Genomic DNA, 23,745 nt, shown 5'->3' with positions numbered 1-23,745 from the left:
ACGCTCCCATGTGAATCTGGCTTACATGGGTTCTGGGGAATCAAACCTGGATCTTTAGGCTTCATGGGCAAGTGCCTTAACTACTACACCATCTCGCCAGACCTTTCCAAAGTTTTTAAAAATTTGTTTGCATGCTTGCACATGTGTGTACATATGTCTTTGTATGGGTGTGACACACATGTGGAAGTCAGTGAACAACCTCAAGACGTCGGTGCACTTACTACCTTGAGACAGGGTCCCTTGTGGCTGCAAATGACCACCAACCTAGCTGCCCTTGAGCTTTGGATTCTTCTGGCTGCACCTCTCATTGGCCACAGATGCATGTAACACCACATCCTGCTTCTTTTAGGATTTTATTTCTGGTTCTCTGAGGGATAGTTATCATAAATTTACATTGAATTCTGGTTGTCTATACCTGAGATAACCCATGTTTTTCTTCTTTGGTCTACTGATGGGTGAATTATATTGATTTATCAATTTTGAGTAAACTTTGCATTCCTGGGGACTAAAATCCTACCTGATTATATTATGCTTCTCAAAAATTGTTTAGTTAAGTTGCCAAAATATTTTTGTGCCTATATTCATGACAGAAATTGATCTGTACATAGTTGTTTTGCAATTTTTATTTCTTTCTATCTTTCTTCTTTTTTGGGGGGGAGTTTCGAGGTAGGTTCTTATTCTAGCTCAAGCTGACCTGGAATTCACTCTGTATTCTCAGGGTGGCCTCAAACTCACTGTGATCCTCCTACCTCTGCCTCAAGTACTGGGATTAAAGGCATGCACCACCACACCTGGCTAGTTTTCTTATAATTTTTTTTCTCAGTTTGGTTATTGTAATGCTGGTTTCATTAAATGAGTTGGTAGATGTTCTTTCCTGTCCTATTTTCTGGAAGATTTTGCATAGGATTGGTACTACTTCTCTTTTAAGTGTCTTAAGTCTTTAAGTGTTTTAGAGTTTGAAAATTTTTAACTACAAATTCAATATCATAGTAATAGAATTACTCAGGTTACAAAAAAAATTTCTTCTTGATGGAGCGCAGAAGAAATTTGGCCAGCTGGGCACGATGGCACAAATCAAGTAGGAGAATTGCTGTGAGTTCAAGGCCAGCTTAGGACTACAGAGTAAGTACAAGATTGACCTGGGTTAGAGTGAGATCCTACAAGAAAGAAAGAAGAAAGAAGGAAAGGGAAGGAGGAGAGGAAGGGGAAAACAGGAAGCGTTTCATTAATACACAAAGATAGTGATAGGTTACCTGAAGAATGTGGAGAAAAAGATGGTCAGTACATGAAGAAGGATGAGCACAAGCCCCATCAAAAAGGCAAGCCAGATAGTTCTGGTGAGGAGACTGACACTGTTAACCACAGGACAAGCCCACAGCCCTGGGTGTGCCAGGGTCTCCAGCCACTGCAAACAAACTCCAGATGCATGCGCCCCCTCGTGCATCTGGCTTACATGGGTCCTGGGGAATCGAGCCTTAAACCCGGGTCCTTAGGCTTCACTTAACCACTAAGCCATCTCTCCAGCCCCCAAAATAAGATCTTTTAAAGAAAACCTCAAACTAAGGCAGTTCATGGTCACCAAACCAACACTGCAGAAGACAACACACAGAAGACAAAGAAAGACAGTTCAAATGAAAGCACAGGAAAGAAAAACTTTCCAGAGGAATAAACAAACCAAAGATAGCTAAGAAAGAATGTACTGTGTCTAACAGCCTAAACAAGCAAGCTGGTTGTTGCAACCTGGATCGCATTGCTGCTGGAAATCACCCAACCAAGAGCACCTTATGGGGAAAAATGAGGTTTATTTTGCCTTACAGGCTCAAGGGGAAGCTCTACGATGGCAGGGGGAAACAATGGCATGAGCAGAGGTTGGACATCACCCCCTGGCCAACATAAGGTGGACCAATAGCAACAGGAGAGTGTGCCAAACATTGGCAAGAGGAAACTGGCTATAACACCCATAAGCCCGCCACCAACAATACACTCCCTCCAGGAGGTATTAATTCCCAAATCTCCATCATCTGGGAACCTAGCATTCAGAACACCTAAGTTTATGGGGGACACCTGAATCAAACTACCACATTCCACTCCTAGCCCCCATAAGCTGATAACCATACATGATGTAAAATGCAATGCATTCGTCCAACTTTAGATGGCATTGAGCATAGCAAAGAAATACTCAAGCAATACATGATTTAAACAGGGCAAACACCAAACTCTGTAGCTTCAAGTCCAACAACTCTAGTTAGTGACAAATCTCCCGGTCCAGTAATTCTAACCAGCAACAAACAAGTCACTGGCATTCCAATTCCACCCCTCCAGCTAGGCTACTCATAGTCCTGGAAAACTTCATATAGGGGTGGCAGCTTCTTAGCAGCCATCTCGTGGTCCAGGAATCTCCACTGGGTCTCCACTGCAATCCATGGCCCCATGGGGTCTCCATTTGGGCATCCAGCAAACCTGCTTCACATTGCTCATGGCCATTTCCAAAACACAAGACCATGTTGCAAACTCAATGACCCTCTTTCCAGCATTTCTTATACTCCATAATACCAGGTAGGGTGCCAATTTGTTAATCCAGGGGGGAATAAAGCAGACTTTGAAGAACAGGACACTCCTTGAATATTCAGGTCCCTTTAAAAGTGTCTACATTCTTCCTGTTGTCCCAGTGCAGGTCAGCTGGCCCAATCTCACAGGTTGTAATCTCTCAATTGCAGCTGAATAGACAACAGTTCACCCAATGATTTTTCTTTCTGTGCCATATCCCTCTGCTCACACCAGTTCATTTCTACGCAAAGCAACCCTGCACAACTTCTCAGGACATGGGCATAACAGCAAGCTTCTCAAACAAACTGCTAGCCCAGTCCAAGCAAAGCTCTTTTCTCACCCTCATAAGCCAAACCTCATAGTCCATAGTTCTGAGTGAATTCAGGCCTTTCAACTCTGACTAGAATAGTGCATCAAGCTGTACTTACAAGCACTGCAAGGTGTCTCTTAGGTCAAGATTTCAAATCCTTCCACATTCCTCTTGAAAATCAGCTCCAACAGGCCTAAAACCGCACAGCCAGGTATCTAGCAGCAATCCCACTCCTTGGTACCACTTTACTGTTGCAGTCAGGTTTGCATTGCTGGTAGAAATCACCCAACCAAGAGCAGCTTATGGGGAAAAATGAGGTTTATTTTGCCTTACAGGTTTGAGGGGAAGCTCCACGATGACGGGGAAACAATGGCACAAGCAGAGGGTGGACATCACCCCCTAGCCAACATAAGGTGGACCACAGCAACAGGAGAGTGTGCCAAACACTGGCAAGGAGAAACTAGCTATAACACCCATAAGCCTGCCCCCACCAATACACTGCCTCCAGGAGGTGTTAATTCCCAAATCTCCATCATGTGGAAACCTAGCATTCAGAACACCTAAGTTTATGGGGGACACCCGAGTCAAACCACCATACCCATAATACTAAGGAAGAAAGAAAAGAAAACATAATCTAATGACTAGAAAACAAAAAATTTCAGAAATTAGCAAACCTCTCTTAGCAATAATCTTAGGTGTAAATTGATTCAATTTCCAATGAAGAGAGACAGACTGGACTGGCTGACATCTCCAAGAAACACACTTCACTGGCAAAATGCCCAGACTGAAAGTCAAAGGATAGAAGTCATTAGTCAGGCTAACAGAAGCTGCAAATAAGCTGGGGTACTTATTCTCACATCTAGTAAAGTAGACACCAAGCTAAAATTAGTGAGAAGAGATAAAATGTACTGATGATGTAACAATTGTAAATATATGCACCAAATGTTGGAGCTGGCTTTTGATTTCATGAAACATTCTCATCTTTTAGATGAGATAAAAATGAAAGCACAACATATCAGAACTGTTGGGATACAGCTAAAACAATTCTAAGAGGAATTTATAGCAGTGAGTATTTACATTAAAAAAAATGAAAGAAATCTCAAAAAGATAAACTAATGACTCACCTCAAGATCTTCAAAGTGTCAGAACAAGCCATATCCTAAAGTAGAAGGGCCAGGCCTAGTGGAACATGTCTATAATTCCAGCCTTTGGGAGGTGGAGGCAGGAAAATCAGGAGTTCAAGGTTATCCTCACTACACAGTAAGTGCAAGGCTATGCTGGGCTACAGGGACCTTGTCACAAAAATAAAATCACAAAAGTTCAGAGGCTGGGCAGATGGTACAGTAGATCAAGTGCTTACCACACAAACATAAGAACCTGAGTTGGATCCCCAGCACCCATATTCAGTGTGATGCATGCCTGTAATCCTAGCACTGGGGAGGTGGAGACAGGCAGAACCTTAGAGCTTACTGCTTAGCTAGTCTAGCTGGACTGGCTCAGTGAGACATTTATATGCGCACATATATATGAACATGTACACACACAAGCATGCATTTCATACACACATATATACATGCAAACTTTTAAAACCAAAAATCAAAAAAAGGATTTTTTTAATAGAAAAAAATTAGCATAGAAATTAATAAAATTGAGACTTTGGGCAAGAGAAATCCTTAATGCTGCCAGCACACCCTAAGGAGGCATTCTGGTTGGGAGTTTGGAAGACTAGAATACTGAAACACAAGCAACAGTGGAGGTGTGATTCATGAGGTTTCAGAGGAGAACAAAGATTCTATCAAAAACTATAGAGTCAATTTGTATTATATTCTAGCAAAGAATCTGGCTGATTTTATAGCCTGACCCCATTTCACAAATCAATAAAACAGCTGGTTCTTTGAAAGCCCAAGACTGACATATATCTAATAAATCTGATCAAAAGAAGGAAAGACTCAAATTAGAAATGAGAAAGAATATAACAGATCCCAATTAAAAAAGAGAGGGGGCTGGAGACATGGATTAGTGTTTAAGAAGCTTGTCTATGAAGCTTATAGACCCAGGTTTGGCTCCCCAAAACCTACTTAAGCCAGGCGCGCAAGCTGATGCATGTGCCATCTTGTGTGCATGTGTCTAGAGTTTGACTGCAATGGCTAGAGGCCCTGGTACCACCAATTCTCTCCCTCTCATAAATAATAAAAAAAGAAAAAGATAACTATGGAATACACTGAAAACTTATATTTCAAAAAACTATAAATGCAAAAGAAAATGACAAACTACAAAACACATAGTTATAATAACTTAAACAGATCCATACCAAGCAATAAGATTGAAGCAATAATAAAAATTCCACCATCAAAAGAAAGCCCAGCCAAAGAAAACCCCAAAAATATGGCTGAGTGTGGTGGCACATGCTTTTAATCCCAGCACTCAGAAGCAGAGTCAGGAGGATTGCTGTGAGTTCAAGGCCAGCCTGAAACTACAATGAGCTCTAAGTCAGCCAGTACTAGAGTAGACCCTACCTTGAAAAACAAAACAAAACAAAACAACAAAAAACAACAAAAAAGAAGCCCAGAACCAGCTGGATTCACTGCTTGAATCTTAAACAAACAAACAAAAACTTTTAAATAATTATCACTGATGCTCCTCACATTGTTTCATAAAATAGAAAGAGAAAGAATACTATCAAAAGCATTCTATAAGCCTTCATTATTATGATAATAAAACCAGATAAGAATACAAGAGCAACAGAATCAAAAACATGAAAACTATAGACTAATTTCTCTTATGAACATAGATATAAAAGTTCTTAATAAAATATTTGGAGAACACACAAATCTAGATTCAATCCCCACTTCTACCACCAAGAAAAGAAAAACAAAACAGAAAAAACCCCTTGCACACAGAATCTAACAACATATTACGAAGATCATGTACCATGACCAGGTTGTTTTTATTCTATCAATCCAAGATTGACTAAACATATGCAAATCAACAAGTATAATACACAGTGGGAGGGGGTGACTGATAAGACAAGGTACTCCCTCTGTTCTTACTCAATAAAGGTTCAAAGACTTAGAATAGTAAGTCATAGGAAAGAAATAAAAGGGATATAAATAAGAAAGGAAGAAGTCAAATTATTTCAATTTGCAGATGGCATGATTCTATATATAAAAGAACCTAAAGACTATCATTTCAGTGTTGAGGTCTGAAATGTTTCATAATGGCTTGCAAGTTTGAATACTTGGCCCCAGCTAGTAATGCTGTTTGGGAAGGTGTGGAAACTTTCAGAAGTGGAGCATAGCTGGGAGTAGGCCACTGAGGTGGACTTCTAATTTTTATAGTCTGCCTCTCTTTCTTGTTTCTCCTCTACCTAAGTGCGGATGCAGTGTAACCTAAGTGTGGATGAAGTGTGATCAGTCAATTTCCCCTGCTACTGCCATTCCTTCCCTGGAATGACAGACTCTACCCCTTGGTAGGTAGGAAAACCTTCCCATATGCTGTTTCCTGCCAGGTCACAGTAACAAGTGAAGTAATTAATACAAACTAAAATTCTTATATCTAACAAACACTTTCAGCCAGGCAGCAGAACACAAAATAAATATACAAAACTCAGCAGCTCTTCTATATAAAAATAAACTTGTTGAAAAGAAATCAGGAAAAATATTCCATTGACAATAATTTTAAAAATAATAAAAACCTAGAAATAAACCTAATCTGAGATGAAAGGCACTAAATTAAAATTTTAAGACATTGAAGAAAGAAACTGAAGACAAAGATAGAAAGACCTTTAATGCTCATGGATTGGCAGACATACAGTGAAAATAGCTCTATTTTTAAAAAAATATTTATTTATTTATTGAAAGAGAGGCAGAGAGAAAATGGACACACCAGGGCCTCCAGCTATTGCAAACTAACTCTAGCCACATGTGCCACATTGTGCAGCTGGCTTACATGGGTCCTGGGGAATTGAATCTGGGTACTTTGGCTTTGCAGGCAAGTGCCTTTAACCGCTAAGCCACCTCTCCAGCCCTCTTTTTTCTTTCTTCTTCTTTCTTTAATTTTGTATTTGGTTTTTCAAGGTAGGGTCTCGTTCTAGTCCAGACTGACCTGAAATTCACTCTGTAGTTTCAGGGTGTCCTCAAACTCATGGCAACTCCTAGGTGCTGGGATTAAAGGCCTGTGCTACCTCACCCAGTGAAAATGGCTATCTTACCAGACATAAAATTTACAGCTTCCACACAATCCTCATCAAAATTCCAACTACATTCTTCACAGTACCAATCAGAAAGAGCAATATGGGATGTGTTATAATACCTTATCTCTAATTATACAAGTCATATTAAGAAAAACACTATATTACAAGCATAAAAACAAAATGCAGACTGATGGAATAGAAGTTCCAGTTTTCAACAAAGGAATCAAAAGTATACAATGAAAAAATGTCTCTTCCAACAAATGATGTTGGGAAAAATTGACTATTCATATGTAGAAGAGTTATAGACAAATCAAACTAAAATGAAACTAGAGCTCTACCTCTCACTAAGCACAACATCAATTCAAAATAGATCAAAGAACCTAATATAAGAACTGAAATGTGTTGAAGTTACTTGAGGAAAATACAAATAAAATACTTTAAGATATAGGCATAGGCAAGGAATTCTGGAAAAGGACCTCAATATCCAAGAAATGGCAAGTGGTACTACATTGAAATTAAAAAGCTGCACAACAAAGGAAACAGGCACCAGAATGAAGAGCCTAGAGAAAAGGAAGAAAATCTTTACTATCAGATAGGTAACTACATCCAGAATAAAGAACTTGAAACATTAAACACCAACCTGAGCATGGTAGTGCACACCTTTAATCTCAGCACTCGGGAGGGAGGCAGAGGTAGGAGGATTGGTGAGTTCGAGGCCACCCTGAGACTACAGAGTAAACCAGGTCAGGCTGGGCTAGAGTGAGACACTACCTCAGGAGGAAAAAAAAAAAAAAATCACACACCAAAACAATAAATCACTCAAACCAATAAATGGGATAAAGAACTAAACAGACAATTCTCTAGCAAAGAAATACAAATAGCCATTAAGTATTTGAAAAAGAATTAAATATTCTTAGCTATGAGGGACATGTAAATCAAAGCTGGTCTGAAACTGAACATGGCAGACACACTTGTAACTCTCCTACCTGCAGCTCCCTAGTGATGGGATTACAGGCATAGGCCAGCATACTCAGTTTATAGAGTACTGGGGATCTGCCCAGAGCTTTGTGCGTGCTGGGCATTCTACCTACTGAGCCCAGTCCTCAGCTCTGCACCATGAATTCAAGGCCAACCTGGGATACAAGAAACAAATAACTAAACGCCTGTTTGGAGATTCTACCTCACTCTAGTCCAAATGGCTATTCTCAAGAAAACGTACAAAGATTAGGGAGAATGATCCTTATGCATTGCTATTACAGAAATCAGCAAGGAAGTTTCTCAAAAAACTAAAACGAGGGCTGGAGAGATGGCTCAGTGGTTAAGGTGCTTGCCTGAAAAGTCTGAGCACCCCAGTTTGCTCCCCCAGTACCCATGTAAAGTAGTGCACATGTCCAGAGTTCATTTGCAGGGGCTAGAGGCCTTGGTGTACCCATTTATATTCACACATGCTTGCTCGCTTTCTCTCTCTCTCTCTTATAAATAAAATAAGAAGAAAAAAAAAAAAACCTAAACTAAAACTAGGCCTTTGTGAGATGGGGCTGATTGCTGGGGTCGAGCTTCAGGGCTAGATAACATTCTACAGAAGCTGCCTGGGAAAGAACAAACGGGAAGATCAGTGTGTCTGTTTTATTTTATAGAAAGAAGAGAAATCAAAGGAGAACCAAGATCCATTGATAAGACAAAAAGATAGCTGATTGTCCACCATGAGATGTGCCACCTTTGCCAGGGCACAGAAGAAATTGCAGAGGAAGTAGAAACATGAATATTGCTCTTACTGCTAGCCTGACAACCAGATTCAGGCAATGGTAACAGACATGATAACCAATCAAAACCCATCAAAGCAGAAATCCAGAGGCTACAGAGAGCTTAACACTAAATCAGACTTCCAACAGGTCTGCCATGGCTCAGGGAACATTGTACAAGTGGGGGAGGGGGATTTTAACAGCCAGAGTGGTAGGAATACCCGGAGGCATGGTGGAGTCTCCACTACCCCATAAGGACTGACTGCAGCCTTTGTGACCCCACAGTGAATACCATAACCCCACTGAGGAGGGCCCAGGGAAAGGGAACAGGGCAGGGAGATAGAAGAATATAACCTGTTGAAATACACATATATATAATAAATTAAAAAATTTTTAAAACAAAAACCAAATATAACCTCAATATGACCCAGCTCAATATGATCCTGAGTATATATTCAAAGAACTAAGTTGACATACCACAGTGATATTTGCATATCCATATTTCTTGCTTAGTATAATAGCTAGGAAACAGAATAAGCCTAGACATTCATCAACAGATGAATAAGAAAATGGGGTATATATAAACAATGGCATTTTATTCAGCTATAAAGAAAAATGAAATCATGACACTCACATGAAAATGGATGGAACTGGGGGGAATGAGGCCAAATAAAACAAGCCAGACTCATAATGACAAATGCTGCCTGCTTCCTCTCATACATGGAAACTAGATTTAGATTTAGATTTTGTGTGTACGCGTGTGGGGTGGTGGTATGCATACATGTGCACATATTCTTGTGTGGAGGTCAGAGGTTGATGTTAGGTGTCTTACTTGATCCCGCTCTACCTCATCCTCCAAGACAGGCTTTCTTGCTGAACCTAGGACTCACCAATTTGTCTAGTCTAGGTAGCCAGTGAGCCCCAGAAATTGATTCCCTGCCACTGTCTTCCCAGAGTTGGGTTTATAGTAACATGCCACAACATCTAACATTTCACTCAGATTCTAGAGATCCAGACTCAGGACCTCATTCAAGGACAGAAAACATTTTATCCACTGAGCCAGCTCCCTAAGTCCTAGACTTAAGCTGATATAGATGTGTGGGACGGGAAAGATAGCTGAATCAGGAAAGTGCTTGCTGTACAAGTATTTAGGACCTGAGATCAAATTTCCAACCACACATAAATGTGTACATGCAGCTATACACATGAAAAATTTTATACAGATGTTATGTATATGCATGTGTGTGTGTGGGTCATGAAACTAGAGACCATGAGAGTGGAGGAAGAGATCTCAAAGGAAGGGAAAAAATGAGAGTGTGTAATGGAAAACATGTGACATGAAGTCAGAATGAGGTACCATTTAGGTAGAGGAGAAGTAGCTGCACAAGGGACAAAGAGAGAATGGGTCTGGAGAAATGGCTCAGTGGTTAAAGGGATTTGCTTATAAAGCCTGTAGGCCCAGGGTTTGGGTCTCCAGTACTCATGTACAGCCAGACACATAATGTGGCACGTGCACCTGGAATCTGTCTGCAATTGTAAGAAGGCCAGTGTCCTCTTCTCTCTTTCCTTGCAAATAAAGATACTTTAAAATGCTTTAATTTTATTTATTTGAGAGAGAGAACGGGCACTCTAGGGCCTCTAGCCACTGCAAATGAACTCTAGACACATGTGCCACCTTGTGCATCAGGTTTATGTGGGTCCTTGGAATGGAACCTTAGGCTTCACAGGCAAGCACCTTAACTGCTGAACCATCTCTCCAGCTCCAGTAAAAATATTTTTAAAAAAGAAAATGCTGGGGGCTGGAGAGATGGCTTAGCGGTTAAGCGCTTGCCTATGAAGCCTAAGGACCCCAGTTCGAGGTTCGATTCCCCAGGACCCACGTTAGCCAGATGCACAAGGGGGCGCACGCATCTGGAATTCGTCTGCAGTGGCTGGAAGCCCTGGCACGCCCATTCTCTCTCTCTGCCTCGTTCTCTGTCTGTCGCTCTCAAATAAATAAATAAAAATAAACCAAAAAAATTAAAAAAAAAAGAAAATGCTGGGCTGGAGAGATGGCTTAGAGATTAAGGTGAATGCCTGAGAACCCCAGTTTGATTCTCTAGGTCCCATGTAAGCCATATGCACAAGGTGGCACAAGCATCTGGAGTTCGTTTGCAGTGGCTAGAGGCCCTGGTGCACCCATTCTCACTCTCTCTCCTCCTCTCTCTGTCTCTAATAAATAAACAAGAAAGAAAATGCTTGAGAGATGGCTCAGCAGTTAAGATGTTTGCCTGCAAAAAGCCTAATAACTGGGTTTGATTCCCCAGTACCGACGAAAGCCAGAAGCACAAAGTGGTACATGCACCTAGAGTTCCTTTGCACTGGCTAGAGGCCCTGGTGTAGCTGTTCTCTCTCTCTCTCTCTCTCTCTCTCTCTCTCTCTCTCTCTCTCTCTCTGTGTGTGTGTGTCTGTATCACTCTGCATTCAAATAAATAATTTTTTTTAAAAAAGAAAATGCCATAATGATTACATCATTACTATGTATGCTAACTTGTTCATTTACCTTACTGGTAAGATTAGCACAAGCTATTAATATCTTTATTTTTTTTTTCATTTTATTTTTAGAGAGAGAGAGAGAGAGAGAGAGAGAGAGAATCGGTGTGGCAAGACCTCAGCTGCTGAAATCAAATTCCAGACACTTACAGCACCTAGTGGGCATGTGAAACCTTGTGTATACCTCACCTTTGTGCATCTGGCTAATGTGGGATCTGGAGAGTCTAACATGGGATCTGGAGAGTCAAACATGGGTCCTTAGGCTTTGCAGGCAAGTGCCTTAACCACTAAGCCATCTCTCCAACCCTCTTTCTTTTAAAAATATTTTATTTTTAGAAAGAGCAAGCAAGAGAGAGAGCGAGAGAGACAGAGAGCAAGAGAGAGTGAGTTATTATTATTATTATTTTGAGGCAGGGTCTTGCTCTGGCTGATCTGGAACAGTAGGTATCCCAGGCTGGCTTTGAACTCATGGCAATCCTCCTACCTCAGCCTCCTGAGTACTGGAATTAGAGGGATACCCAGCTCTGCCTTCATTTCTAATATTTGTATTTTGTCTTTTCCTTTTTTTCTTATATTAAATTTACTAATCTCACAGGAACTGGCTTTGTTTCATTTTCTCAATTATTTTTATTTTCAATGATTTTGCTCCTTTTTGTTATTTCCTTTCTTCCAATTATTTTCATTTTCAAAAATATTTTTCGTGTGTGTATATGTGTGTAGGCATGCCAGGGCCTTTGCCACTGAAAGCAAATGCCAGACACACCACTTTTTTTTTTTGTTGCTATTTTGTTTGTTTTTTTTCAAGGTAGGTTCTCACTTTAGCCAAGGCTGACCTGTAACTCACTCTGTAGTTTCAGGCTGGCCTCAAACTCACAGAAATACTACTTCTGCATACTGGCAGACACACTTTTTGCGCCTGGCCTGCGTGGATAGCTTGGACATTGAACTCAGGCTGGCAGACTTTGCTAGCAAGCATCTGTAACTGGTGAGCCATCTTCCCAGTCCCCTTTTTTAATATATTTTACTTTCTTTGAGACAAGGCTGGCTCTGAACTCAGAATCCACCTGCAGCTTTTTCCAATCTCTGACATTACAAGCCTATGGCATTACTCCCAGCTTTTTCTTGATTTTTTTTTCTTTTTATTTATTTATTTGGGAGAGACAAAGAGAATAGGCGCAGCAGGGCCTCCAGCCAGTGCAAACGAGCTCCAGATGCATGCACCACCTTGTGCATCTGGATTACTTGGGTATTGGGGAATTGAGCCTCAAATCCTCAGGCTTCACAGGCAGGCACTCAACTGCTATGCCATCTCTCCAGCCCTCTTTCTCTATTTTTTTTTTTAAATGTAGAAGCTTACATAGGAGACTTGAGGTTTTTTTTTTTTTTTAAATAAATCATCAACTGCTAAAAATTTCTACATTGTGCTTTAGCTGATTATACACATTTAAAAATTTTTGTTTTTATTTTTATTTGAGAGAGAGAGAATGAATGGGTGCACCAGGGACATCCAGCTACTGCAAACTCCAGAAGCATGTGGCACCTTGTACATGGGTCCTGGAGAATTGAATCTAGGTCCTTTGGCTTTGCAGGCAAGTGCCTTAAATGCTAAATCATCTCTCCAGCTTATGATTATGCACATTTTGATATGTGGTGCATTCATTATCCTTCTATTAAAGGTATTTTCTAATTTCACCTTTACTTTTTCTTTGACTATAGGTAATTTAGAAGTCTATTTTGCTCCTAAATATCTGAGGATCATCCAGATATCTTCCTGTCACAGCTTGCTGTTGCAGTTAGTTAATTCTATATGGTTAGAGACAAAGTGATCTATATTTTTAAATGTGTTGGGTGTGTTTTGTGGCTCACTGTGATGAAAACGCCATGTGCATATGAAATGTATGGACAGCTCCTGCTGAGTGTGCTTACACATCGGCAGTGACGTCAAGATGGATGACAATGTTGTTCAGGTTTTTCACGTGATTTCTGATTTTTCTGTTAGTCTTCCCAATTACTGAGAAGTGATTAATTATAATAAGTATTTGACTCCTTTCAGTTTTATTAAATTTTTTGGCTTCAAGTATTTTGAATCTGTTGTCAGGTGCATATACATTTAGGATTGTTATATCTATTTCAAGATCATTTTTAAATTTTTAAAAAATTTTTCAAGGTAGGGTCTCACTCTAGCCCAGGCTGACCTGGAATTCACGATGGAGTCTCAGGGTGGCCTCCAACTCACAGCAATCCTCCTAACTCTGCCTCCTGAGTGCTGGGATTAAAGGCATGCGCCACCATGCCCGGCTTATTTCAAGATCATTTAATCATGTAATAATATCCCTCTTCCTTTGTAAATATGAGACAAACAAACTACAACAAAGCAAGACTAGAAAAAAGACCCAATACCAGTGACTGTCATTTCACTCTTAACTCATACCCAGCCTCAAATCACCTTCCAACCCACTCCCAATCTCCTCTCCTGGAGAATTCGTAGCATAGAAGCTAGTAAACTGATTTCTGAGGGTGGAGGTGCCTTACCGAGTTATGTCACAGAGGTTCTGAAAGACCTTGTCTAGGTTTTGGCCATCAGGACCACTCACATGCCCTCTTTGTATCAGTTGTTGTACTTTCTTCAGAGCTACATTCACTGCATAGTGCATAAATTCATTGCTGGACCTGAGAACAGACAGGCTCTCTTCATGGCTTTGGGTGCTATCCCTAGAGAGGGAAAGAAGGAAAGGAGGTGGGCCTATAATTCAAGCTACTCAGAAAGTTAAGGCAGGAGAACTGCAAGTTCATGGAGACCCTCTCTCAAAATAAAATTTTAAAAATGAATGAAGATAGCTCAGTACATGCATGTGTTAGGTCCTGAGTTCAGTCTCCACCCAGTACCACCACCACCAAGAGAAGGGAGGGGCCTCACTACGAGGATCTGGAATTAGGCTTGCTAGAGACTATATAGAACAGAGGCACCCACCAAACTTTGAATAGCATTCTTTCTCTAGGCAGTCCATGTCAAGGTCATTGTCATGGCTGTTCTTTTACATGCATTTAGTTGTTATGCAGTTCTACCCTTGTAATCATTTACACTTTATTTATTTGTTTACTAGAGAGAGAGAGGGAGAGAGAGAGAGAGGAAGAGGGAGAACAGGTATGTCAGGGCCTCCAGCCACTGCAAGTAAACTCCAGACGCATGTGCTACCTTGTGCATCTGACTTTCATGGGTACTGGAGAACCAAACCTGGTTCTTTAGGCTCATAGGCAAGCACCTTAACCACTAAGCAATCTCTCCAGCCCATCTCATTTATACTTTAATAAAATCAAAATGACAGTTTTGGTCTTTTAGGTTTTTGGCTGTACTTTTTTTCTTTTTACTTTTAATTCAGTTTTCTCCTTTCTTCCCTTTTAATGTATTATATACAAAATACTTTTAAAAAAAGATTTTCTTAGAACAACTTTTCATTTATTAGTCCATTGTTTATTGTTTTAGTTCAAGGAAGGATCTCGCTCTAGGCCCAAATGACCTGGGATTCACTATGTTGTCTCAGGGTGACCTTGAACTCATGGCAAACCTCCTACCTCTGCCTCCCAAGGGCTGGGATTAAAGGTGTGTGCCACCATACCTGGCTCTTATTTTTTTATTAGTAATTTTGAGGTACTATCCCTTTAAAATGCCTACCTTGGATTGGGCAGTTTTCATTTTAAGAAAATTAAAACTAGGGGGGGAGAGATTGCTCAGTGATTAAGATGTTTGTCTACAAAATCTAATGACCTGAGTTTGATTCCACAGTACCCATGTAAAGCCAGATGCACCAAGTGGCACATGCACCTGGAGTTTGTTTGCAGTGGTTAGAGGTGCTGGCATGTCTATTCTCTCTCTCTTTATTTCTGTTTGCAAATAAATAAATAAATATTTTAAAAAAGAGAATATTAGCCAGGCATGGTAACGCACTCCTTTAATCTCAGCCCTTCGGAGGCAAAGGCAGGAGGATTGCAGTGAGTTCAAGGCCACCCTGAGACTACATAGTGAATTCCAAGTCAGCCTGAGCCAGAGTGAGACTCTACCTTGAAAAATCAAAACAAAAAAAAAAAAAAGAGAGAGAGAGAAAATTAACTCAACATAGTTCTTGCTATATATAGAACAGTAAGAATTGTGTATCCAAATTAAATAATACAAATGAAATGCGGTACACATTAATATCTCTATTGAACAGTTGTCTCTCCATACATAGCGTAGAACCTTACCTGAAAAGAGCAGTGAGAAGATCAGACACAAATTTCATGGATAGTAAACTATCATTTGCCTTACTGGCCATTTTGGTTTTGCCTTTACCAGTCTTTTCATTAAGGATGTCAGAAAACTTCTTGTAACACATAAATAAGCTCAGAATCTCCTCAAACTTACTCTTACTATATAAAAGAAAAAAGACAAATAAGGACAAGTATCAGTCTAACCCACTTTAATTTTACTGACAGTATAAGGAAATTAAAATGTTCCTTTAAACATATTTTACACATCACATTGCAAGTGAATAGACCTGTATTAACACTGTAATCCCAAGTCATACCAGTCCACCTAGAAGTTTTTTCTTCCATCTTATACCAGTTAAAATTATGCAAGTCCAATGCTGCCACTAGTAACATTTCTCTACTAACATCAGTGTGACCTCAACTTAGGGTCTGGAGAATTTTGAACAAATTAAAGTCTGCTAGAGAGAAAACATTCACACGCCCGACTGGCACATAGTTCAGAAAGAACAAAGTTTGGGCTGGAGAGATGGCTTAGCAATTAAGCACTTGCCTGTGAAGCCTAAGGACCTCAGTTCGAGGCCCGATTCCCCAGGACCCATGTAAGCCAGATGTATAAGGGGGCACATGCGTCTGGAGTTCATTTGCAGTTACTGGAGGCCCTGGTGCTCCCATTCTCTCTCTATTTATCTACCTCTTTCTCTGTGTCTGTCTGTTGCTCTCAAATAAATAAATAAAATAAAATTTAAAAAAAAAAGAAAGAACAAAGTTTGGATTTAGGCTAGGTACCCATTTAAGAGATCATTATAGTGTTTAGTCTATTTAGTGTCTAGCATGTCGTTTGAATAAATAAACAAACAAAACTACAAGTGGAGTCATAACAATAGCTTACCTAAAATTACTTATGGAGAAATTATATTCTATTAGCACTTCACAAACTCCCATCATGAGACATGCAAAGATATTATTTCTGATGCCAACATCAGTGCTCTGAGAAAAATCTGATGACTTATCCTAGAAGACATATAATAAAAATTAATAAGCTGGGGCTGGAGAGATGGCTTAGTGGTTAAGGCATTTGTCTGCAAAGCAAAAGGATCCCGGTTCAACTCTCCAGGACCCATGTAAGCCAGATGCACAAGGGGGCACATGCATCTGGAGTTCATTTGCAGTGGCTGGAGGCCCTGGTGCCTCTCTCTCCCTTCCTTCCTCCCTCCCGCTTGTGCTCTCTCTCCCTCTTTCTCTCTCTCAAATAAATAAATAAAATATATTTTTAAAAATTAATAAGCTGCAAAAATCTATTAGTCAATACAGCTGAGGACACAGCAATTACCAGTTCAAAATCTTCCAGTTCACTCTTAATCACTCTATTAGTAATAGATTCCAACATATCATCTAGTTCATGATAAAATCCCTCTTCTTCCTCATCATCTCCCTGTCGTAAGGGGACCACTCTACTTTTATACCAGGCCAAACAATGCTGAATACAAGACAGCAGATGATCCTGTAGGAGAAAAGAAGTGAATATTAGTCAGTGTTGAGGGGCACCCTAACGAAACTGTCGAGGCTTATTCCTCGGCATCACAGTTTAAGTCTATCTGAACTAACACAACTGAAAAAAGCAACTGAACTAACAGAGTTGCTTTTTCAGCCTTTTCTAAAGGAACTGGCCTTATTATAAGTAGCTGATATTTCAGAATGAAACATCAGATATGCTGTATCTAGACTGATACAAACACTCATAGAGCCACATTATGATGTTAAACAGTCATTATTTCTCAAGTCCTAAAAGCTATTCCAAAGTTAAGGTTTTACAGTGAGGGAATCTTTAGGAGAACAATGTAGAATCAGACTTAGGCTTGGAACAGCTCATGCACTGAAGGCACACACATGAAGACTGGGTTTGACAAATGAACAGCATCTCCCTTTCTTCTGCCACAAGTCCTAAGTCACTTGTAGTGGGAAGTTTCAGTTTTTGCCCTCTTTCCTAAAAGCAGAAAATGACGATGACTATGACAACAACCACCTGCCTTGTTCCTCTGAAAGTTCAATACAGTGCCTAATTTAGCTCAATTTAAATCATGTATTCCCGGGCTGGAGAGATGGCGTAGCGGTTAAGCGCTTGCCTGTGAAGCCTAAGGACCCCGGTTCGAGGCTCGGTTCCCCAGGTCCCACGTTAGCCAGATGCACAAGGGGGCGCACGCGTCTGGAGTTCGTTTGCAGAGGCTGGAAGCTCTGGTGCGCCCATTCTCTCTCTCTCCCTCTATCGGTCTTTCTGTCTGTCGCTCTCAAATAAATAAATAAATAATTTAAAAAAAATCATGTATTCCCTTCAGACTAAGGAAGCAGATCCTGAGTTCAATGGCTCCTTGGGCAGTTTTATCTTGAAGATCTGTAAGTAAAAGATGGGGGAAGTGGTGGGTGCCATGGGTTAGTATGTGGAGATGTTTCAAAAACAGATCCGAGCCAGGTGTGGTGGCACACGCCTTTAATCCCAGCACTCAGGAGGCAGAAGTAGGAGGATCACTGTGAGTTCGAGGCCACCCTGAGACTCCATAGTGAATTCCAGGTCAGTCTGGGCTAGAGTGAGACCTTACCTCAGAAAACAAAACAAAACAACCCCCCCCCAAAAAAAACAAACAAAAAAAAAATAGAAATGGTTTCATAGGAAAGGGGATCTCTTTCTTTAGATCAACCTTTTCACTAATAGTAAAAATAATATCTATAGAGGAATAAAAGTCTTACCAATGGTTCTTGTAGGGAGATCTGATTTCCTTGGGTCAGAACACAAGCTCCTAATTTCAGAGGAGGCAGCAGGTCAGGTTCTGGTTCATAGTACTGGTTTAACTATACATAGTAAAGGGGGGAAATAATGGCTCATGAATACTTTTTGATTTTTTAAAACTATTCAAGCTAATGTACCTGTAACATCAAATGTATTCTAAGATGATCCAAAAGGTAGAATAGTGAAATTTGTATTGTTTTGGTCTGCCTATACCCTTTGTTCTGCTTGAGGTAGTCTTTATTTTACAACATTTTAAATAAATTTTTTAAGATTTTTTTTAAATTAACAGTCCCACACAGGCTTTTAATTTTTATTTGAGAGTGACAGACAGAGAGAGAGAGAGAGAGAGAGAGAGAGAGAGAGAGAGAGGGAGGGAGGGAGGGAGGGAGGGAGGGAGGGAGGGAGGGAGGGGAGGGAGGGAGGGAGGGAAGAGAGGAGAAGAGAGGAGAGGAGAAGAGGGGAGGGGAGGGGAGGGAAGGGGAGAATGGGCACATCAGGACCTCCATCCACTGCAACCAAACTCCAGATGCATGTGCCACCTTGTGCTTCTGGCTTACATGGGTACTGGGGAATCAAGTCTTGAACCAGAGTTCTTAGGCATCACAGGCAGGTGCTTAACTGCTAAGCCATCTCCCCAGCCCCTTAAAGATATTTTTTAAGATTTTATTTTTATTTATTTATTAGAGATAGAGACAGACAGAGAGAGAGAGAGAGAGAGAGAGAGTAGAGACAGCGAATGGGTGCCCCAAGGCTTCTAGCAACTGCAAACGAACTCCAGACACATGCACCACCATGTGCATCTGGCTTATGTCGGCACTGGGGAATCGAATCTGGGTTCTTAGGCTTCCCAGGCAAAGGCCTTAACCACTAAAAGTCTCCTAGTCTTGTGTGTGTGTGTGTTGGAGGGGGGGGGGGGGGTTGAAGTAGGGCCTCACTCTAGCTCAGGCTGACCTGGAATTCACTATGTAGTCTCAGGGTGGTCTTAAACTCACAGTGATCCTCCTACCTCTGCCTCCTGAGTGCTGGGATTAAAGGCGTGTGCCACCATATTCCTAGTCTTTTACTTTTATTTAATTATTGGAGGGAGAGAGACAGATAAAGAGAATGAGTATGGGTGTGCCAGGGCCACTTGCCACTTCAAATGAATTCCAGACACATGCACTACTTTGTGCATCTGGCTTTGTGTGTGTACTGAGGAATCAAACCCAGGCCATTGGGCTTTGCAAGCAAGTTCCTTTAACCACTGAGCATTCTCTCCAGCCCTGAGGTAGTCTTTATATAGTTCTTTTTCTCTATGTCATTTCTGTCATACTCCCTTCCTATCAGTTCCTGAACCAGCATAAGCAATTGACACTTTGTTGGCAAAGTTAAGTGTTTAAGAATCTTGGTACCATCATAGGTTGTTACAGGAAAATCCTAGGGCCAGGGGTGGGATATCTCCCAATGAGATGTTTGTCAGGGAGGCCCTGAGCTACCCCCAAACAATATGGGTCTTGGCAGTGTACTTGGTTGCCCAATAGAACCAGATGGTGAGAGCCTATTGCTGAAGACACCACATACTTTGGTTGCAGGACAATGAGAAATAAAGCTGGAACGGAGGTGGAAGCTTCCTTCCTGCTGGCTAACTGTCATGGTGCTGGAAAATGCTATGCAGGGAGCTGGGGGAGAAAAGCCATCAACAGTCTTAACCAGCAGTGGAACCTGCAAACTACACAACTGGCCAGCCAGGCAAGATATGCCGAATAGCGCAATAGTGGCATGACTGTTACAAGGGCAACCATCTGATCTCAGATTGATTTTGAGACCCACTTCACAGGAGGGAATTCATGCCTGGTACTAAAACCCTAGTCAAAAAGCCCAGGGCTGAGGATATCATAGACCCTAGGGATGAAACTATTACTTTTATGTGGCTAAATGAACATGTTTTGCCCAGCAAATTGTTTTCTAAATATTTATGTTTATGCCCCTAGCCTAGAGCTGCTCTCACATTTGACAGAGTGGCTTATTTCTGTAGATGGCAGTGACTACTGGGAAGAATAGAATCTTGTTAAAGTACAAAGATGACGTGACAGCTGAGTTCTCAATGCAAAATAAGACATCTTTTTTTTTTTTTGGTTTTTCGAGGTAGGGTCTCATTCTAGCTCAGACTAACCTGGAATTCACTCTGTATTCTCAGGGTGGCCTTGAACTCATAGTGATCCTCCTACCTCCGCCTCCCAAGTGCTGGGATTAAAGGTGTGCACCACCATGCCCAGCAAAATAAGACATCTTTATCACACCCTCCAAAGCTCGGGGAACACTGGAAGAGATGATGGACAGAATATAAAAGCCAAAAAACAGAGTGTTGTATTTTGCAATGCTGTCTTCTAGCAGCTGTATTTTCACAACCTCACAGTAGCTGTTGTTACTTACACAAGATCTACATAACATTGGGCCCATCCACAATGTCAACCATGGATAATGGAATAGGGTAAAAAGACATCAAAATAGGAGAGGAAAGCCAGGAGTGGTGGTGTACACCTTTAATCACAGCACTTGGGAGGCTACAGTAGGAGGACTGCTGTGAGTTTGAGGCTACCCTGACACTACATAGTGAATTCTAAGTCAGCCTGGGATAGAGCAAGACAGTACCTCAGGAAAAAGAAAACAAACAAACAAACAAAAAAAACACAACCCTGAGTTACACAGCTCCATAAAACCCAAACCATCTCTATTTTAACTTCTGTAAGTGTTCCACTCTCCTGTACTAATAAGATAGAGAAAGAGGAACAATAAAATACTCTTGAGGACTGGAGAGATGGCTTAGCGGTTGGGGCACTTGCCAGCAAAGCCAAGAGACCCAGGTTCAATTCCCCAGTACGCATGTAGAGCTAGGTACACAGGGTGACACATATATCTGGAGTTCAACTGCAGAGGCTGGAGGCCCTGAGGTGCCCATTCTCTCTCTATCTGCCTCTCCTCTCTAATAAATAAATAAATAAACATTTTATGAGAGAGAGAGAATGAGAATGAATGGGCATGTCAGGGCCTCCAGCCACTGTAACCAAACTCTTGACGTGTGCCACCTTGTGCGCATGTGTGACCTACTGTGCCTATGTCACTTTGTGCATCTGGCCTATGTGGAACCTGGAGAGTTGAACATAGGTTCTTAGACTTCACATGCAAGTGCCTTAACCACTAAGCCATCTCTTCAGCCTAATAAAAATATTTTTATTTTATTTTATTTATCAGAGATAGAGAGAGAATAGGCACGCCAGAGCCTCTAGCCACTGCAAATAAGCTCCAGACACGTGCCCCCTTGTGTGCACATGCAGTATTGCACACTTGGGTCAACATGCATCTAGCTATGTAGGACCTGGAGATCCAAACAGGCATTCTTACGTTTGCAGGTAAGCACCTTAACTGCTAAGCCATCTCTCCAGCCCACAAAACATATTTTTTAAAGAGTCTTTCTGACTTAAGAAGTAGAATGTTAAATCACAGATAACAAAAATGGCTATATGGAAGCTGGTGATGACTTAAATAAAACAAATCCAGATAGCATGACATCCTTGAGCCTCTTACAACTCACCATTGTACTATTTAATAATAAACTTATTTGCTAAAGTCTGAAAAGCATCAATCACTTCTGAATGGTTCATTATCTATTTCTCTATACAGTTCACAAAAATATGTTTTACCTGTGAAAGCAGAGTCTGCATGATTGAACTTGCCAGTTGAGAGTTCCTTCGAAGAACATCATATAACCCCTAGGAGCAATCATATAGAATAAATGACTTTTCTTTATTATTCTATAATACACTTTTTGTAAAAATGGGGACTGTATTTCCTAAAGGGAGAAAAATTCAGAAAATTTAAGATTATTTGCCTAAATTAAGACGAGATCAAAAACTGGGTTAACAATCTGAACACAGTCCTCACAATTTCTTTCTTTCTTTCTTTCTTTTTTTTCCCCCGAGGTACGGTTTCACTCAAGCCCAGGTTGACCTGGAATTCACTATGGAGTCTCAGGGTGGCCTCAAACTCACAGCGATCCTCCTACCTCTGCCTCCTGAGTGCTGGGATTAAAGGTGTGCACCACCATGGCCGGCTAGTCCTCACAATTTTTAAGCACAGGATCCCTCCAACTTTGCAGTACTTTGCTTCACCCTAATATAGGATACAGGGAAGTTCTAGGCCTCTATTAGAAGCCTTCCCTTTTAGAACATTCTTCCAGTACTTCATAACTTGAAAGACCAGAACATAAATAATCGGGGTACTTTTTCCTGATTCAAAATATTCCAGGCTTAGTTTAAAACTGTTGTAATTAGGCTGGAGAGATGGCTTAGTGATTAAGGTGTTTGCCTGTGAAGTATAAGGATCTAGGTTCGATTCACCGGCTCCCACGTAAGCCAGATGCACAAGGCAGTGCATGCACCTGGAGTTTGAGGCCCTGGCGTGTCCACTCTCTTCCTCTCTCCCTCTCTCTAATAAATAAAGAATAAATATTTTTAAAAATATGTAAAAAGCCGGGCATGGTGGCACACACCTTTAATCCCAGCACTTGGGAGGCAGAGGTAGGAAGATCACCATGAGTTTGAGGCCAGGTTGAGAAGACATTGTGAATTCCAGGTCAGCCTGAGCTAGAGTGAGACCCTACCTCAGTGTGAGTAGGAAGAAAACTCAGTAGCAAAGGCCAGTAAGCTAGAAAAGAGGTCAAAGAACAAATCAAAGGAATCAAAGGAGAAATCAAAGAGGAAATCAAAGAAGACACAGGACACCAATTTCATGAAATAAAAAAGGCAATACAAGACATAAATAAGGAAATAGAAATAATAAAGAAAAACCAGTCAGAATTACTAGCAATGAAGAACACAGTTAATGAAATAAAAAAACTCTGTAGAAAATCTCACCAGTAGAATGGATGAAGGAGAGGACAGAATATCTAAGCTAGAAGACCAGGTGGCAGATCTAATACAGTCCAACAAAGAGAAAGACAAACTTATAGAAAAGTATGAGTGGGAATTTCAAGATATTCGGGACACTATGAAAAGATCAAATATAAGAATTCAGGGCATAGTAGAAGGAGAAGAATTCCACTCCAAAGGCATAGTAGGCGTCTTCAACAAAATCACAGAAGAAAATTTCCCCCAAATTGGGAAATAGGTGCTAATGCAGATACAGGAAGCCTTTAGAACCCCAGCCAGACAAAACCTGGAAAGAACCTCTCCTCGCCATATTATAATCAAACTTCCAAACACACACACCAAAGAAAAAATATTGAAAGCAGTTAGAGAGAAAAATCAAGTTACCCACAAAAGCAAGCCCATCAGGATTACAGCAGATTATTCAACACAAACTTTTAAAGCCAGAAGGGCTTGGACTGATATATTCCAAGTTCTGAGAAATCCTGCTG

The 23,745-nt window shown here is 40.8% G+C and overlaps 1 protein-coding gene across 6 annotated transcripts in view; it reads right to left on the bottom strand.

Moving 5' to 3' along the window:
- Positions 1-23,745, bottom strand: part of Fanci (FA complementation group I) — a 97,931-nt gene that overhangs the window by 22,919 nt on the left and 51,267 nt on the right. For 5 of the 6 annotated variants that reach the window (XM_045146319.1, XM_045146324.1, XM_045146323.1 and 2 more), the window contains exons 19-24: positions 22,031-22,099; positions 18,311-18,412; positions 16,899-17,069; positions 16,458-16,579; positions 15,563-15,727; positions 13,856-14,035 (exon numbers count right to left, since the gene is read on the bottom strand). In XM_045146319.1, coding sequence (XP_045002254.1) covers positions 13,856-14,035; positions 15,563-15,727; positions 16,458-16,579; positions 16,899-17,069; positions 18,311-18,412; positions 22,031-22,099 — 809 coding nt within the window. The remainder of the gene's footprint in view (positions 1-13,855; positions 14,036-15,562; positions 15,728-16,457; positions 16,580-16,898; positions 17,070-18,310; positions 18,413-22,030; positions 22,100-23,745) is intronic. The other variant, XM_045146325.1, reaches the window with a different exon arrangement.

This window comes from Jaculus jaculus, chromosome 3, assembly GCF_020740685.1.
Source record: "Jaculus jaculus isolate mJacJac1 chromosome 3, mJacJac1.mat.Y.cur, whole genome shotgun sequence".
In the NCBI taxonomy this organism is placed as follows: domain Eukaryota; kingdom Metazoa; phylum Chordata; class Mammalia; order Rodentia; family Dipodidae; genus Jaculus; species Jaculus jaculus.
Note: the sequence above shows the minus strand (reverse complement) of the source record. Positions and strands in the feature narration are given on the sequence as shown.